This window comes from Ostrea edulis, chromosome 8 (genome assembly GCF_947568905.1).
Source record: "Ostrea edulis chromosome 8, xbOstEdul1.1, whole genome shotgun sequence".
NCBI lineage: Eukaryota > Metazoa > Mollusca > Bivalvia > Ostreida > Ostreidae > Ostrea > Ostrea edulis.
The window spans coordinates 48,509,049-48,529,541 of record NC_079171.1 but is presented as its reverse complement, the minus strand read 5'-3'; the positions used below and the strand labels follow the sequence as shown (position 1 = coordinate 48,529,541).

At 34.4% G+C, this 20,493-nt stretch overlaps 1 protein-coding gene across 1 annotated transcript in view; it reads right to left on the bottom strand.

Moving 5' to 3' along the window:
• LOC125662490 (uncharacterized) overlaps nt 1–20,493 on the bottom strand; it is a 101,548-nt gene that overhangs the window by 50,319 nt on the left and 30,736 nt on the right. Inside the window, exons 7-13 of the mRNA XM_048894726.2 lie at nt 18,683–18,881; nt 16,894–16,932; nt 10,292–10,358; nt 8,803–8,933; nt 6,939–7,076; nt 1,713–1,781; nt 203–291 (exon numbers count right to left, since the gene is read on the bottom strand). Coding sequence (XP_048750683.2) covers nt 203–291; nt 1,713–1,781; nt 6,939–7,076; nt 8,803–8,933; nt 10,292–10,358; nt 16,894–16,932; nt 18,683–18,881 — 732 coding nt within the window. The remainder of the gene's footprint in view (nt 1–202; nt 292–1,712; nt 1,782–6,938; nt 7,077–8,802; nt 8,934–10,291; nt 10,359–16,893; nt 16,933–18,682; nt 18,882–20,493) is intronic.

Sequence of the window (20,493 nt, the reverse complement as noted above, 5' to 3'; positions counted from 1 at the left end):
TCCAAGCTACATGCCCACCCCATCTCCATCGTGCTAAACTTGACTAGACTTGAATGCACACAATTTGGCCTTGCTGTTTTGGAGATAGTTGTTTCCCCTTTATTCATCTATCATGTAAAACTTCATCCCTTAGGTCTAGCTCCAACTAACCCCATGGTCCACAATTGAAGGGAAAAGTAATTAATGAAATACTGTACTTTACCTCCAATGATGCATAATCTGTGTGGCCATTTTCTCTGAATACCCCAAAGAATCAAAGAAATAAAACTTTTCTTCGCAGGGATCCAAAATCTGAAATAAAAGTCCATTGATGAACTGTCAAATTCTACCATTACAGCATGCATTGATAGATAAATCAGTAAGAAAGAGGTATAGCGCATTTGCTGATGAAACGGCCAACTCAGAAATCTAAATGGAAAACACCAGTTTCCAATAATAGACTGGTGTGTTATAATTTTAAATATAAGGCCAACGTTTTTGATGTTTCGTTAACCAAGATAAATAATTGCTGCAGTTTAGCATTACTGACATTTATATGAGTCGTTCTTTAATCAGTAAACCATTTACCTATTTGGAATGAAGAACAGTACAATATTTTCTTAGGTGCATTCATATTACACGACAATCCTTTTACATATGGCATTACTCAACTGACTGTCTTTTTCTGACATGACTGCAGCACCTTTAATAGCTAAATTTCATCAGTTCATTAGCCTTTGGTTGATAATTCGAGTGTTTAGCTTAATTTGCCTAAATATCATATGACAGTTGCTACATGAGTTTTTATATTTACTTTTGAGAAGTCAAACTGTATAACAGTTCTTTTCCTCCCTTGACCTATTTTTACTTATTACTGTGCCGTTTTTCTTATAGTATTTGTTTAGCTTTTCATCAGCCACATTACGGTTTGAAAATCCTGTGCACACAGGAACATGTTAGTGTAAACAAACAGAACTACAGTGACCTATAAATTCCCTTACTTTAAGTCGTAACTTGCAAATATTGGAAGTTATGGTGAAAATTATTAATATTTGATATAATATATGTATCACATTTATAACACTAAAGAAAACGACCCAAAAAATTGAAAAGCAAAAAAAAACAAAATAGCTTGTGAAAATATTGGACTTGAACTCAGAATGTATGGTTTAAGTGTAAGATTACCGAGCATCTAAACCACTAGGCCACCCAGGCATGTAAGTTTAAAGGTTTACATTTGACAGGCTGCTATATTTCAAGGTAATAGTTGTAGTGTCATTCCGGAAATGTTTCCGTCATTGGTTTTTTTAGTATACAGTTAGGGATGTTTTGGCAAATCTTTTGTTTAAAACAACGGTGTTCGTCCCGCCACAGGGTGAGTTATTTCTTAAAGTTTTCATGTTTACCTTTATAATCATCGGAAAAACTCTATCCATTCTTGGTATCTGTATATCTGAAGATTTCTATGCCTTTCGAGCGATTGAAGTGACAGTTCATAAGTCGTGTATATTTAAAGCTTCATGCAATTATTTAAGCACATCTTGCTTATTTGTATAATCTCAAAACGTTAATTGATAATTGTTTATATTACTTATATTCAATAGAGCCCATCTATCTTCTGTACTCATTCTATGTAATCAATATATTTGCATTAGTTTAAAAAACTAGCTCACCTGTTCCTTGTAAAGTAAAGCTGAGAAGACAGGTCCAAGGTTATGAAACAAAAATCTTACCACAAGAATCCAATGGGATCCTCTCAGATGACACACTCCCAAAATGGTTTCATAGTAGGTTAGGACGTGCTGAAATGAAAGAATTGTTTAAATTACAGTGAAAGAAAGAATAAACAATTTCTTAAAAGCATTGTATGTATGAAAATTAATGCAAAAGTACATTAAATTATACAATGCAGAATTCTTTTCCTTGTAGCCTGCAAAATCATAAATTCTCAACTTATGCCTCAACCATCTTGTTTCATTAATTCAAACGTTTATCCACAAGCTCCAAGATTGTTTTAGCTTTTGCAAAGAAATACCAGTTTAACAAAATATATTCTCTTTTTAAAAGCTCTATAGGGGCAAGGATAATGAAAGTCAAATATGTTAGTGTACCACATTGGCCTTGCTGTTATTCAGCTGTTGTGATAAAAAAAAAATTCAATCTTTATTCCCATATTTTGACCCCATATTGTGGTCCTACCTAGCTCAAATGGGTCATGAAATGACTGAACTTCAACATGTGTAATACATGTGACTTAGATTTTTCTACCCCAGGGACCATGATTTTGATAAACTTCTGCACTATGTCAGGATGCTTTCATGTAAATTTGTACTTTCCTAGCCCAATGGTTCTTGAGAAGATTTTCAAAGATTTTACTTATATATTCACATGTAAAACTTTGATCCCCTATTGTCACCCCATTCTACCCCGGGAATCATGATTTTAACAAACTTGAATCTGCACTATTTCATGTAAATTTCAACTCTTTTGACCCAATGTTCTGGAGAAGATTTTTAAATGACCCCACTATTCTTGCATTTTTGTGATATTTTCTCCCCTTTGAAGGGAGCATGGCCCTTCATTTGCAAATAAAAATAATAAAAATTGAATGCCCTTCACCTAAGGATGCTTTTTGCCAAGTTTGGTTGAAATCGCGCGGCCTAGTGGTTCTGGAGAAGTTGAAAATGTAAGAAGTTTACAGATGGACAGACAATCTCTTCCTGTATATTTCTAGGTAAAACTATGATCCCCAATTGTGGCCCCAACCTACAGTACCAACCAGACCCAACTTTAGGCCAATTCAACTTAATTGATAGATTTTCATCCCCGCCCGCCCCTCAAAAATTGGCCCGCCTCGAATTTTTTTCATTTGTGAAATTTGCGATTTCCGGAAAATGTTCATGTCCAACTCCGGTATTTACACTTCTTGTTTACATTTCTGGTAAAGCAACGTGAAAAGCCACATGAAGAAAATAGATCTATATGGTTTTCTTAATATTTTTCACATTCTTACAGATGTAAAGAAGTTAGGTATATTTCTGTTTGAAATTAAAGCTTAACCTGGAATTCGTATTTGAAAATAGCATAGATTGATATCCATCTGGCATTAATTAATGTGCATCTGTTGAAAAAAAAACTTGTTTGACTTTAATATTTTTATCAGAAAATAAATATTAAAAATATATAATCCTCCCACCCGCCCCATACTTTTTGATACCCTGGATGATAATCTACTAATTAAGTTGAAATGGCCTCACAGAAAGCAGTCCCAGAGCAGTCCCAGCAAACAAACCGAAAAGCAGTCCCAGCGGTCCCAGTAGGCGGGGTTAAAATAATTAGTGGAAGGAGCTAAGCCGACAGTGAGATTATCAATAAACGTTGTCAATAATCGCTGGAGCGCGTCAATACGGTAGTCGAAATCGAAGATAAATGACTTACACTGTAATTAAATACATTATACATGAAAACAGCACATATTCAAAATACTTGTGTGACGCTTTTTCATGAATTTATAACAAAACGATAGTTTATGAATACGAGTGAAAAAAGATGCACGCAGATTTTAGAAGTTTAGAAGTCTGATAACCTCAATTTCACAATGTAAAATCAATTGATGCTCATGTTCTGTCAACTTGAAGCAATTTTGTTGTTGTTATTCATTATTCATTTATTTAATATTTAATATTTCATACATGTGAAGTGTATCTTGGGTTCTGAAAATTATGTAGCATAATTATATTTATTTCTTGACTGGGTTATTGAAATAAATATGTTTAAAGTCGCCTAAATCATTTATTCACTTACATGTATCGTCTATATTAAACTAGCAAAAACTGCTTTCCACTTACGTGTACACATATTTTTAATTTGTAAATGATTGGTTAGATATGGGTTACTTATTGTCAATCATAACATCACGTGATTTATTCACGCTTGTCTGAACAAAGCAGCCCCAGAGCAGTCCTACTTTTAGAGAGAGCAGTCCCAGAGCAGTCCTCTGGACTGCTTTCTGGGACTGCTTGAGTGTCAGGTTGGGTCTGGTTGGTACTGTACCTTTGGGGACCATGATTTGAGCAAACTTGAATCTGCAATATGTTAGGAAGCTGTCATGTAAATCTTAGCTCCTCTAGCCCAGTGGTTCTTAAGAAGAAGATTTTTAAATGACCCTACCCTAATTTTCCATTTTTGTGATTATCTCCCCTATGGAGGGGAACTGGCCCTTCATTTGAACAAACTTGAAATCCCTTCACCCAAGGATGTTTTGTGGCAAATTTGGTTGAAATTGACCCAGTGGTTCTGGAGAAGAAGATGAAAATGTGAAAAGTTTACAACGACGCCGCCGACGACTGACAACGGACAAATTTTAATCAGGAAAGGTCACCTGCAGTTCAGGTGGGCTAAAAAGTCCAGTAAACTGACAAGTCATGCTATTTCTCCAAGTCCAATGGCAATAACTTTGTAAAAAATCAACGGACCACAATGAAATTCAAACTTGATCTGTAACTTGTACCAAATATGAAATAAACATCTGCACATACGAAGAAAAAAGCGCGGAAAACTGATTTGCAGGACGGACGGAGTGTAAACCTAAATTCCCCTTCTACTTCATCGGTAGGGAACTAATAAAATGCCTTGTTTTGTCCTTATTTTTTGTGGGGCATCCTGAAATATGTTAACAACCTCATACCATTAACATGGTTGCTAAATGGCAAGTCCAAATTTTGACCATTGTCAAACACTACAGAATATAATATAGATTATCGCAATTCACCTTTGAATTAGAACGCTTTGGCTGATATAGTATTTTGCTGTGTGACGTACGACACAATTGAATCTGTTTGTAATACAATTGCGAAATGCAACAGAAACTCTCATTGGTCTATATGTATAAGTCCGCCCAAATTCCCTTATATGGGAGTAGTCGGCATTAGAAAACATGACGGCCAGATGGAAACAAACTTCAGAAGAATAAAGAGAAAAAGTTGTCTTATAAATTTAATATAAAAAAATTCCTAACATATTTTCCTACTATACTTGTGTCCAAATATACCTTCAAATATTTATTAAAGCCCCATATGACCCAAAAACTCACAGCTTTTGATGATTTCGTTCTTTGACACAGCCATGTTAGGTAGCCAGTCAATTCGAATCCCGGTTCATTTCCATACTGGCACAATAACGTCTAGACGTGAACTAATACCCCACAAATATTTTAGCTAAATATTTTAAATAGCATCAGTGATTCATGGCCTTTGATTTGTTGTTGCTACCCACCCTTTTTTGTGGGCAGGCAATATTTTTATACTAGTCTTTTTACATATGTGTATGCAATAGGGGTCATCTTGTTAGACCCCCTATTGGATGTTTCTCAATGTTAATTTTATAGATGTATGTAACAGGGGGTCATCTAGTCATTTACAACATATAATCTTAATTTTTACTTGCAGGTTTTAATGACCCCCTGTACTGTATATACTTTTCGTCATTTACTAAATAAATCACATTTTCTCTTCTCAAACTTGTTCTGTTTTGCCTGCTTTGAGCAAAAAACAAGTGCAGTCCACTTGGCCAGTGCTTTTGAGCTAAGGATCATAAAAATCATCCCAGTTCCATTACATGATAATTATTCAAATAGTTAAACTCACGGCAATGCGGCTTTCATTAGTCTGGGCCAGTCTGCATCTCTGCCACATGATCGAGTGTTAAAGGGACTGGTTCACGATTTTTGATAAAGATATTTTTAATTTTTGATGTTAAAAATTAAAAATATAACTCATCTATAATGTTGACAACCAAAATTTTGACCTTCTTAATGTAAGAGTAAAAGCAATATATTAACCTAAATATGTGTTATGTAAACAAAGACTCGAGTCTTTTTATGTAAACAAACAAACAAGTGAAATATTGATTCTGTAATATAAAGCATCTTTATTTTGCATAGTTACAAATTTTAACATTTAGATGACACATTCTACCCCAAAAATGCTTGAAATGTGAAAGATATAATAAAATTAGATCCATATCCATTTCTTTTAAAAAATTCGTAAACAATAACATACTGCAATCTTTGTTTACAAAACAAATAATAAACTCTAAAATGAGCTTCTGTGATAATGTATAACCTTAATTTTTATGTGAAATCTTTCAAACACATTTAGACAGTAGAATTTAATCATTAAAAGAGAAAAACAAAATTTTGGGGAAAATCGTGAATCAGTCCCTTTAAGGACCATAATGGGCTTATGTAGCATTTTCGATAACCATGAGCTTATTTTACCTTTACAAAAACTATATCTTTTAATTTCTATTAATTATTCATGATGATAATAAATGAAGGGCAAATACATAACTTACAACCAATTTTATGAATAGATACCAATAGCAACAGAGTTCGAATTCACCAGTTACCTAACAAGGCTACGTCAACAAAATCATTTGACGCTGCGAGTTTTCGGGTCATGTGCGACTTTTAATGAATATTTGAAGGTATGTTTGGACACAAGTACAGTAGGAAAATTTGTTAAAATTTTTTTTATATTGAATTTATGAGACAGCAACACAATTTTGAGAATACACCACTATCAGGGCCTCAACCGTGCGCAGCTTTTTGTGCGCCGTAAATCGAAGGTTTTTATAAGGAGTGGATCTGTAGCTCTCTGTTCAGTCACAATATTTTTCAGAGAGCTACAGTTCTCCAGCTAGTAATTTACTAGTCCGTCCATCTTATCTGATCACCTGAATCCGCTCGAGAAAGTGGGTGGGCTGTAATCGGCCAACGAAAACTCTTGTTGTATTACATCAAACATGTCATTCAAACTGTTCAATCGTCTCATTCAATTGTGTCGTCACACAACGCAATACTATATCGGGTAAAGCGTTCTAATTCAAAGGTGAATTGCGATAATATATGTGTAAATCATTCAGTATAATGACTGACTACCTCATTTCTAAACACTTACTTTGGAAAATATTTTCCTGGAATGCGATGACTGCTTTCCTGTACATATGGAAGTCATGGTCTGCACTGGAATATGCATAACCAGCCTTCCCTTATCCATCTCTGCTTCACACAGGATCTTTAAATATCCATCAATGACCTATATGAACAAAATAACTTTTATACCCAAAAGCTATGCACATAAAACAAAATGTGAAAAAAACCCTCACACATATATATTCATAACTTGTTTTGTACATATACATGTAGTAACAATATGCATTTGAATACAAGATTTGATGCTCCCATACAGCAGCAAAGTAATTACAAAAACTGTTACAACTTAAGATCTCAAATGAGTTTAGTATCGCACTTTTTTAAAGTGTTAATTCATGGTACATCTAAAGAACAGCATACAATGACATGAAACACAAATTGTACATGGAGAGGGAAATACATTACATGTGCTAAATTACTCAGTGATCTTATAGTTGCAAAAGTATACATGTAGGTCAAACTCCAAGTTCAAGGTCACAAGGGCAATTATTTTGGTACCAAAAGAATGATTGGTTGGTTGTATATTGTTTAATGTCCCACTTGAGAATCTTTCACTCATATGGAGGAAGGACGTACTGCAAAATTTAGGCCTATGCTTGCCGCTTACGGCCTTTGAGCAGGGAGGGATCTTCATTGTGCCACACCTGCTGTGACACGGGGCCTCGGTTTTTGCAGTCTCATCCAAAAGACCACCCCATTTAGTCACCTCTTACAACAAGCAAGGGGTACTGAGGATCTATTCTAACCCAGATCCCCACAGATTCCAAAAGAATGGCCTTGTCAAAAGAAATACACATATGAAATATGAAAGCCCTATCATTATCCATTCAAAAGTTATGACCAAAGTTAAAGTTTTTGCTGACAAAAAGACAGACACACCAAAAACTTTATGCCCTCAAATCTCTTAATACGGCGCTGGGACTCAACAAACCAAAAATTTGATAATCACACTAACCTTCAAAATGTTTATTAGCATTATCAATAATATATCTACAATTTAAACAAGAGTTTTCTTAGATATTCATGTTATGCATCAAATCACAGTGAAATTTAGACTCTAGAATCTCTTATTTGCAAACAAAACACCTTTTTTATCATTCCGGAAAAATCACAAGAAAATTCATATAAAATAATTGAGAACTTTTATCACTCTTTTGATCGTGAAATTATACTTTATAAGAGGTGTTTTAATGAACCATTAAATAAAATTTTAGTGTAATGAGCTACCTTAAGCTGCACTCCAGTATTAAATTCTGCCAAAATTACATTTCTAGTATACACTACTCTTTCACAACAGACATTTGGTTAATGACCCTGGATAAAATCTGGCACAAGACATCTGGCTAAATTTTTATTCACATTTGGTGGGAGCATGATCAAAATTTTTGTATGTATCTACAACAACACTTTTAGAAAGGATCTGCAAATTCATACCAATCACAAACAAGAGTTAGGTTGGGGTTAGTTTTGTAAACTAATTTGACTAACAAATATTGAAAATGGCCTGCAAAACTGTGACACCTGCAGGCCAAAATTAGTGACGAAATTTTTCAAATTTCATAAACTCTGATAACACATATTGTTCGAATGTACAACTAGATCAGATAATTTAATGAAAATGAAAATTGTCCCAGTTTTGTAAAATACAGGTCAAATACTTTGAATATAAACATTTTACACTCTTGCATGAAAAATAATTAAATATTCTATAAAATACATTACAATAAATGTTGTACATTTGGGCTAGATTATGATATTTTGCTTATACATTGTAGCTATATTCTCACCCTCCTGCTAAGATGTATAGAATTAGAGAAAACTATGTATACCTGATCTGTAAGCCATTCATTTCCTTGAAGGGATCTAATATCACGGTCAGTGATGTTGATTCCATGGACATTTCCTAAAACAAAATCTGTTGTTGCTGATTGCGACCAAATCTCATCAACTTGCTGGGAAACTAGAAATAGAAAATTGTTTGACAAATTAAACTCGGGGCCATAAAATTTCAAAAAGTTTGTAGTTTATTAGAGACATAAAAATTACATAATTATCAATCAGTAACCTGTTACTCAAGTAATCTTCAGAAGGTTCAGGTAACGAATACAAAATTATTAATAAGTACATGAGTACTCAAAAGAAAAAGTAATTCATTTTAATTTTTCCAACACTTTCACTATTTTGAAACCACTGGCACTAAATACCCAAAAAGGATGAATGACCCAAAACGATTTAGAGGCTCAAAAATTAATTCTGATAAATAATAATTCAATATAATACACAAATTATGCTAATAACAAATCTTATAAAGACACACAGTATCCAAACCAAAACCACATTAACTTGACGATTTGGAATAGTGACGTCATAGTGGCACCGGTCTAAATGGCTGTCATACTTGTGAAGAGAGTTTTACAATTTTCAGCCACTTTAAGCTATCATGGAACCTTATGAATTGGGAATATAACCATTACTCATGAACCCAAGTGGCTGTGATTCGGAAGTTACAAAGATGCAAGAGAATTCCGAATGCAAAATGTGAAATTCATAAAGAATGCAGATTTTTCCCCCTAGATAAATAAGCGCATTACCAACATCTTATTTATTGAAATCTATAAAATCAGCAATACAGCAACCTCAAAATGGATGTGTGCGGGCCTGAAAACCATAATTTCAATTCTATTTGGCCTTAAATTGTTAAACTCTTAAATTAAAATTTCAACTATTCTTTCAAAACCATCTAGAATATTATGCGTCTTTGTCACGTCATACGTAAACTATTCACACGGAACTTGTTTTTTCACAAATATGTTTTCGCCGGGTTTTATTATTGGGAAAAGTGCAAGTTGAATTGGAAAAAAAATTGGTAATTTTTTTTGGGGGAAAGGGCCGATATTCGAACCTAAAATCACTGAAACGCTTTACGGTTTGAACGAAACAGTTTGATGTGGGAAAGGAACAGTTCTTATCGGGAACAGAATGGTTATAATGGTGTAGTAGCACACTTCAGGGTCTATTAACATGTACATATTGCCAGGATAAAGCAATTATATTACCTTTCATTTTGGTGTTGCTATATATTCAATAGAATTTTTATAAAATGTTAAACTTAAAATATTTATTAACGATTATGACTAAAGGTACATACAAAACTATCATAATAGCACATTTTAAATCAAAATAAAATTTTCAGATTTCAACTAATATTGCTTCAATTGCATTTTCTTTATTGTAGTTCAAAACATGTCAACAATCATCTGCCAATGAAGATGTCTTCATTGTTGCATCAAGTAATGCTCTATTGTATGTATTGCTTACCTTTATCTTTGTCAATTCTTAAGGATCTCAAATCTAATTTTTCTAACACCACTGTACAATCCTTTATCTAAAAAATAAAAATATCACAATCATTAAGGTATCTTCCTAATCTTCTCCTTTTTCAAATGCATGGGTTCATGACAATACTTTAAAAATACTAATAGACCTAGAATTTCAAACTGGTTCTACAGTATTAAAACAAAATTGATTCAAGAACAGAAATCGCCGGGTTGCTTTAAAAAATGTTATGTATCATAGATAGCAGTACAAAACATACTGAAACAAGAGTACCACAAACGGTACAACATAAGCCCATCAGACAGTGAAATTCAACCTGGAGGCATATTGTGCACTCTGAATTGATACAACACACATTCTGAATAGGAAAGCCTTAAAGTGGGTCATGGTGCACCAATCCATCCGACATGTAAACTGATTATGCATTTCTGTGAGAATGAGGTTAGATTGTGACAAAATGTAGGTGCAGTATCATCTATGATGATAAAAAGTCCAGAAAACCATTTGATTTACTTTTAGCCCTGAAGTAGGTCATGATGCACCAATTAAAGGACACATCTCATGTTTTCAAAGTATACAATATTACATGCATTTTGTCTTCTTTATGCTTATAGTAATTAATTCTAATAGTTCGTTTGCCGAAATTTTGCGATATTTAACCACAATATAGACTTAAATTTAAGCCCCGATTTCAAAAAGTCAAGTTAATTAGGTAGGTAGTCACGTGGTACAGTGACGTCACATGCGCCCTTCAGATTGTGAAAGTACTGCGAGATATTATTAAAATCTCAACTTTTAGGGGCCTAATTAATTTACCATGGGCAACATTTAAATCGATGTTGATAAATTGTCCGAGTTTTATATGTGTTCGCCACCAGTGCACACATATAACGATGCAAATACCCAAATATAGCAAGTAAAGCTTGTAGTGAAATCGGCAATATTGTGAGTAAATAATGTTTATATGGGCCGCTGTCTACAAACTGTTTGGGGATGTTATTCCTTTATACATCTGTAATTGGCGCTGTTTTTCTAAAATAAACAGTGAAATCATTATTTAGTTTTGGATTAGACAAATCATGATACGTTAAATTGTTGACAACTAGGCCCTATGCCAAGCTATTGTCACGCGTGCAATTCGGAAAGAAAGAAAAAGACAACACACACACAAATCAATAAAAATATTCAAATTTAAAGTGGTAATCACATTATTTTATTTTGATAAAGCAATCTTATTACTATTTTTGAATTGTGATCTGCACGTCTTTAGGAAGTACGAAGTGGGAGCCCGGCGTTATAGCCTACTGACGCACTCAAGATGCTACGAGTTCAATAAAGAAATAATTTTATAATTCAATTTAAAGTTAGGAAATACAATATTCTATTATTTGTATAATTAAAAGTTCAATTATTTTGTATCTTTATTCTTTGTCGTTGTAAATCTACCTGTTGGTAGAAGTTACATTGTATCGTCGATATATGTTGTTACAAGGTGAAGGTCAGTTGATCCGAGTGTGTATTGAATTTGAAGAGCAAAACAGAATGTATGCTATAGGCCTACCAGTGCTTATAGCTTCGATATATCCATTTTCTCGCAGTTTATCAGGGTCTCTGTCCAAGCGATGTTTGAAAAGGTGACTAGGTGTGTTTTTTAAGGTAAAGTTCTTGCTCCAACAAAAAAATTATCCACGTCTTTTTTCTCGTACCTTCCTTCGAAAAATTAAAAAATACTCAGTCTAAATCCTTTCTACCGACAACTAGTACACCCGAGCACGGCACAAAACATCTTAATGCATTATTATTTACAAGCCATTAACGTGACAATTGGTTTTTTGTCGATTAAATCTAATCTGTTTATGAAATGGCCAATAGATGTTTTCAAACCCGAGGGCGCATATGACGTCACACAAAATGGCGCGTAAACTAGCGAAAGAAAATATGCATATCGCAAGATTTGAATTTCATCGCTTTCAAACTCGAAAACTACGCAAAATATTTCATTTAAAACACATTTAAAGTAGTTTTAGGCATAAAAAGAGTTAATTTTGCTGAAAAAAAGAAAAAGTTTAGAAACATGCGTTGTGTCCTTTAAGTTGAAATGTTTGAAATGAGAACTAATTATGTATTTCTCTGAGAGGGAGGTTTTGACAAAATTTGTGACCATACCAAAAAAAATCTGGAAAACCGTTTGACCTAGCTATACTTTTATCCCTAAAGTAGGTCATAGTGCACCAATCCAGCTGAAATATTATCTGCACTTGTATTAATTTTTTCAAGAGAAAGCCTTTGACTATATATCAGGGCAATATGTGTATCAGTAATGTAAAAAAAAAAAAAAAAAAAACCAGAAAAATGTTTGTCCAATTTTTAGCCCAAAAGTAGGTCAAGGATGGACTAATCCAGCTGAAATGCAAACTGAACTTGTAATCCTCCAAGAGGAAGCCTGTGACTAAATGTCAGGGCAATATCTGTATCCATAATGAAAAAACAAACAAATAATGTTTGACCTAATTTTAGCCCAAAAAGTAGGTCAAGGATGGACCAATCCAGCTGAAATTCAAACTCACTCTTACACTTCTTGAGGGATAAATTGTGACCATGCAAATTCTAAAGTCGTACATGCATCTGTTAGGGAAAAAAGTCCAGAAAACATGACCTCGTACGGACGGACGAACAGACAGATGCACGGACAGCGCCATAACATAATCTAATAAGATATTAAATGTAGAATTTTTCAAAAATCATGCAGAAACACATTTAAAATGTCACATATATATTTTGAATGTTTTTATAACATCTATAATGTACAAGGTCTGAAAAATGTTATGTATAAGCTGTGACAGGAGTTGGTTACACAAAGTAGGTACCTGCATGCTTAAAAAATGACAAAGTTCAACTATGCAGGGAATTTTTACCCCTTAAATCCAGGGGCCAGGGCCTTCAAGTTTGGGGAAAATAGCGATATTTGATTAAAATTGGGAAATTTGTTTCATACAAAAAATAAGAAAAATAAGTAAAAAGTTAACCAATTGATATTTTTACATTTATCATCAATGTGGCTGCATGGCTTAAACAATCTTTAATTTCGGGTCTTTGGCAGAAAAAAAAAGTCACAAATTTTTTGCAACAGAGTGGCACTGTTGTTGGACCAACATTTGCATGTGGGGCAACATGGCATATTCTCTTATCATTCTCATCAAATCATCCATCATATTGGAATTTTTAGGCATCATTTTGGGAAAACACCTGTTTTTTAGCATTGGGAATAGGGCCAAATTTCAGCCCTCTACAGACCCTTAAAAAAATCTCTGCCATATCATGTACATGTAAAATTTCCAAAGAATGTCCGATCATTTCCAACATCTTCAATGCTTCCATAACAGCTGTACAAGGTCTGAAGGATTTCAAATGAATGCTGTAAGAGTAGTTTATTACAAAAATAGATACCGTTTATTCAAGACCTGCTTTAAAAATGACAAAGTTCAACTACATGTAAATTTTTCGAAAACTGATCAATTTCAAAAAGACACATGCACATCTTCAATGTATCCATAACAACCGTACAAAGTTTGGGGAATGTCAAGTTAGAGGTGTGACAGGAGTTGATTACAAAAAGTAGGTACCCTATTACAGGGGTGGTCACTCGCCAACCCGCCTGCTCACCATTCACTGGGCCATTCTATAAGTCGTTTACACATTGTGCAACCCGCCCAAAAACTTATTTCTAGAGCAAATAAAATTAACATAAAGTTCATACTTCATGTAATGGCCAGTCATTTGTTCAAAGATTTTCAAAAAAAAGTCTGTTTTGCAAAAAAATGTTTGGTTGGTTATTCATATATAATGTTTAATGTAAAAAGAAAAAGTGAAGATAACAGTGATAACTCCTATAAGGAATACAAAATCAAGAGCTGGACAAACACGGACCCCTGGATATAACAAACGTGGGATCAGGTGCCTACGAGGAGTAAGCATCCCCTGTCGACCAGTCACACTCGCCGTGAGCCTTACATCTTGTTCAGGCTCAAGTTCTTTGAATTATTCAAGTAAGTTCATAATTTCATGCAGGTCCAAAAATGACTTTACCACATCAAAAAAGGATCTAGTCATTAGAATTATGGGAATTTTCTTCCAAGCAGAATAGTCATTCAACATGTGTAATCTTGAATTTTTTCTGTCCTAATCTTTAGAAATTCAATGCTATGTGAACAGCCTCTAGCGCTGCTGGCTTTGCTGATTGTTTACTGCCCATCTTCTATTCAATTGACCACAATAATCTTCCTTCAGGGTTCGAAACTTACGTATGTCCATCAGTCGATATCACGGTGGACACATTGACTCATTTTACTATCAGTCCGAATCTATAGATTTATTTCAACGTTAGAAAAAAAATCCCTCTGTGAAATGTTTAAAATGGTTTTAAAATCCAAAATTAAAAAGCAGAAAGATTGACTTTTAAAATTTGTCCTGATTTACTAATTCTGTTTTCTGGAAAGTCCCAAATCTTATGAATAGTATAGAATCCCTGGTTTTAAGGTCATATCCAAAAGACCCATGATTTTCACTTTTAAAAGACGCTGAGCATTTGGCGAAGGAGCAATCATCACAGAGACTTATCTTTATATCTTAGGTTTGACGCGGACATGGCATGAGCAAAATTCCAATTGTTAGTCATGTAATGTTTATTCTTATAATTTTGTCTGTTGATCATATGTTATATAAATATAAGGACCCCATTGGAAATAAGCTAATCTAAGCTTTTATGGTTTATCCTTAGGTTATTATATCATCATTTGTCATGTTATTCATACAGTCACTTATTCTTTAACTGTTATAACTGCATAGTGCTATAGATTATGCCAGGTTTCAATTTGTTACGTGACATTCTGTGATATCTTATACCTGAATAAAATGAAATAAAAAAGCAGGGCTCAAATTCACAACCTCTCATTATGAAGTGAGTGTTCTGCCACAGTGCTGTACTACCGCTGCCAATCTAATGAAATACGTAAAAGGCATTGGCCTCATCCTGTCACAAAACTCAGAAAAATTCCTACGAAAGCAAGAACAAGAGGCCCATGGGAGAGGCCCATTGGCCATATTGCTCACCTAAGTCAACTTGGCCCATATTTAATGATTCGATCTCCCTACATATTCCATGTAAAATTTTCATCCATATTGTGGCCACAACCTACCCCTGAGGGCATGCTTTTTACAAACTTGTATCTTTACTATGTAAGGAAGCTTTCATGTAAAGGTAAACTTTTCTGGCCCAATGGTTGAGAAGAAGATTTTTAAAGATTTTCACTACATATTTGAATATAATATTGATCCCCTCTTGTGGCCCCATCCTACTCCCGGGGGGCTATAATGTTAATAAACTTGAATCTGCACTATGTCAGGAAGCTTTCAGATAAATTTGTACTTTTCTGGCCCAATGGTTCTTGAGAAGATTTTTGTAAATCTTTGATCCCTTTATTGTGGCCCCATCCTATCCCTGGAGGCATGGTTTTAAGAAACTTGAATCTGCACTATGTCAGGAAGCTTTCATATGAATTTCAGCTCTTCTAGCCCAGTGGTTCTTGAAAAAAAATTTAAATGACCCCACCCTATTTTTGCATGGTCCTTTATTTGAGGAAACTTGAATCCCCTTGAATCCCCTTCACCCAAGGATTCTTTGTGCCAAGTTTAGTTGAAATTGGCCCTGTGGTTCTGGAGAAGATGAAAATAAAAAAAAGTTTACAACACCAATGTACATTGGACAAATTTCGATCAGAAAAGCTCACCTGGGCCAAGTGTGACACTGGAAAGGAGAAACAGTCAAGAAGTTTTCAGTGTAAATGGTTGTGGTATGGCCATGAGAAACAGTTGCTGTTTTGTTCCTTGTGTGAACAGTTCGGAAAGTCAAACAATAAATGTTTTGCATTGTTATTTTTTTTTATTTACTTAAAAGTTTCAATTCAAGTGGCGGACTAATCAATTTCTCTGCAGACTGATGGAAAATGTTGTCCATTAGTCTGGCCTGACCGAAAAGTTAGTTTCAAGCCCTGTTCTTTTCCTATTTTCACTTCCCAAACAACTATTCTTTTTCACTATCCATCTGAAAACTTTATTTTCCTAAATACTCCTCTGTACTGTTTGAGTGAACTTGTATAGCCCCACGCTTGTACTGTCCTGTTAAACCTATTCATGATATCACTTAAGCTGCAATTAATAAACATGTGTCCACACATTTCATTGCTTTGGGTGGCCTTCAGCCTCACTAAATATTTTTTACATTTCCTCGTGCACTGACAAAAAAATTTCTATAAAAAAGAATGGTAGAATTGGGAATTTCAGATATCTTCTCAACTGTTTCTAACATAATAACCATGTGTTTTGAGACAGTAAGTATTTTATGTATGCATATAGGATTTTCACTACATTAACTTATTTTGATCCCTGATTTAGTACATATGCCACCTTTTGCAAAAGATGGAATGGAATATCCTACACTGTGATTTTATTTACTGTAACATTTCACGAAAATGCTACTTCTATCACAATTTCAATATCAGATAAAATTAAATTACATCCTAGCTTACCTTAACATCTTCTTTCTTTTCAGCTCTATTTCTTTGTTTCTGAAATATATAGATACATGTACCTTATTGTAATAGAGTCCACTTCTTTATTTAAAGTAATCTGTAGTAAAAATCAGTATGCGAAGTATGTAAAGAACAGCCCAACAAATGGCATAAAACACACCGAACAGCATTCGACCTAATATATCAAAGGTTGCAAATAAGATCATAATTATAACGACTAAAAACTTGTGAAATGCTGACTTTAAATGAGATTGTTGAAACCCCTGTAATTTCGACTTATTTGTCAGTAGCTAGCCTACAGTAAAAAATTCATCATACATAGAATATGCTCACATGTATATCAAATCAGTTGGAAGTCAGCACCATTTGTAGGTGATAATAACAATATTGAAACATGAAAATTGATTCCAGAACAGAAATGGCTGGGTTGCTTTACAATATGTTATCTATCATAAAGACAGCAGTACATGGATCCAGATGAAATAAAAATACACTGAAGCCAGATTATGAAGGTAACCTTTTTACAAAACATACTAGAAAATTTACATGAAGATTTTAAAAAAAAACCAGAAGCACATTTAAAATGTCACATGAATATCTTCAATGTTTATATAATCACTATAATGTACAAGGTCTGAAAAATGTCAAGTAAAAGCTGTGAGAGGAGTTGGTTACACAAAGTAGGTACTACATGTATGCATGCTCACATAAAAACGACAAAGTTCAATTACATGTAAATTTTCGTAGAATGTCCGATCAGTTCCAAAAAGACACATGCATCCACATCTTCAATGCTTCCATAACAGCTGTACAAAGTTTGAGGAATGTCACGTTCGAAGTGTGAGAGGAGTTGATTACACAGGTACTCTATTACAGGGACACCTGCATGCCATTCACCATTTTACAAGCCGGGTGCATGTTGTGCAACCCAGCCAAAAATATGAAGATGATGATGGTGGCCCTATTATTGCTCAGCTGTTAATGATTTTTTAAGACATTTTTTTAAAGAGAAGATAACAAGATCTTTTTTACCTAGCCTGAAAGGGTCCCAACATAACCAAATTTAAATTCTCACAATATGCGGATGCAGAAACACCAATATGACTAAGGTCACGTTCACAAGGTTAGAAATTTGGTACCCCAAAAATAAGAGCCCCATGGGCCTTATCGGACACTAGTGTATTAGTTGAAAGTATCACTAGTGCCAGGGGCTATGAAATTCTATTCTGCATATCTAAGCTAGCATCAGCATAAAACAAGATGTGTTCTTAAACTTAAGTGCCCTCGAAAGTGCCTATACTGATGAAAGGTTTTATACAGTCTACTCCGGATATATTGAAATTCAGGGGACCGACTTGAATTGTTCATTATATCCAAAGTTCTGAACTATACAAATATTGCTACTGGGAGATTTATTTTAACTTCAATATAACTGATAGTTCAATATAACCGACTTCAATATAAGTGGAGTGGATTGTATAATATAATTTATGTAACATTTACATGATATGACTAATTTGAATCTGTCCTAGAGTAAAAACCCTAAGGTTGCAAAATTCATAATTTTGGTACATGTACATCCATTCCTGCTTTACCTAAATATGCATTTAGTTTTTATACCTTAACAGCAAACAAAGACAATAATCATTATAATGATTTTGGCCCCACCCTATCCTATCCCCCTTGGTTGAAAAGATAGAAGAAATTTTCTTTGACAAAGATGCCAACACTGCAGAGGTCATGAAAATAGCTCTACAGTAACCCAATAAGATTTCCTTAAATTCACCTTTTTCCTCCATGGCAGGTTTTTTTCTCCATAATCATAACAAATCTCCTCGCCTTTAAAAATCTTCCTGGTAGAAAAAAGGGCAAGGTGAGGATTCCCGTCTACCTCCATTAATTTCATGACGGAATTATTTTCTTTCGCCATTTTCTCTGCATCATTCACAAATTTTCCAGTTTGCTTGGAAAATGTTCCATCAATCCTTCAAAGAAACCACAATTCATTTATACATATATATCTATATATCGTATATTTAGAAAGTGGTGTTGTTTTTTAGAAATGGAACAAGAGGCCCATCGGCCACATCGCTCACATGAGTCACTTTGGTCCTGCAATTGTTCAGCTGTTGTGATTTGTAAAAGTTTTTTTTTTAATCAATATTTATTCCAATCAATATTTATTCCCATGAAAAATTTTACCCCATATTGTGGCCCCATCTTAGCCCAAAGGATCACAACATAATTGATAATGAATTCACATAACACAAGAGATGCTTCAACACCAATATGACAAACATCTGGATAAGATCAAGGTCAAAATGTAGATCACAGTATGATACAAAATCTATATACAAAATATAAAAGCTCTATCTAATATAGTACAGGAAATATCGAATAGGTCAGATTTTTATCATATGTACGTTAAGGTCACAAGGTCAAACACCAACATAAAACAATGTCTTGCCATAAAGAACATGAAATATAAAATATGAAAGATATACCTTGAATAGTTCGGGAGATATTACATAGGTCAGAGATTTCAAAAGTAAGTCTGACTGCAAGATCAAATTCACACACCATTGGTGATTGCATTACATGAAATACTAAGGTCTTGCCAAAAATAAGAAATGTTTGTAAAACATGTATGCCCCCCATATGGTGCAAAATTGAAAAGGGTTATACACATGCATCATTTAATTGATAGTAGCGCCAAACCATTTCAAAATATTGAGCAGGCAATATCCTCCTATGTCCAGAGTGGATTGACTCCTCAAGAAGCACCAGCACACCAAATTTGATGTCTGTCAAGCAAAGGGTTCTCAACATACTGAGTGGACAGTATATTCCTAGGTCCAGTTTGACCCCTGACCTTTGACCATGTAACCTCAAAATCAATAGGACTCATATTCTCCAAAAGATGTACCAATATACCAAGTTTGATGTCTGTTAAGCAAAGGGTTCTCAAGATATTGAGTGGTCAGTATATTCCTATGTCCAGTTTGACCCTTGACCTTTGACCATGTGACTTCAAAATCAATAGGGGTTATCTACTCTTTAGGATGTACCAGTGTACCAAGCTTGATGTCTGTCAAGCAAAGGATTCTCAAATATTGAGCGGACAGTGTCTTCCTATGCCCAGATAAGATTGACCCTTGACCTTTGGACCTGAAAAACAATAGGGGTCCTCTTCTTCTCATAACTGACCTACATATGAAATATCATTATGATAAAGTGAATGGTTCTCAAGATATTGAGCACACAACATGTGGTCTTCCGACCAAGCAACAGACCAGTGCAAAGCAATATGTCCCTCTTCTTTGAGGGGGGGGGGGATATTTTCACAATATACGTGCATGTAAAACTTTGATCCCCTATTGTGGCCCTACCGCCGAGGGCAATGATTTTAACAAAAATTGAATCTGCACTATATCATGAAGCTTTCCTGTAAATTTCAATTTTTCTGGCCCAGGGATTCTTGAGAAGAAGACTTATAAATGATCCCACCCTATTCTTGTATTTTTGTGATTATCTCCCCTTTGATGGGGGACATGGCCCTTCATTTGAACAAATTTGAATCCCTTTCACGAAAGAATG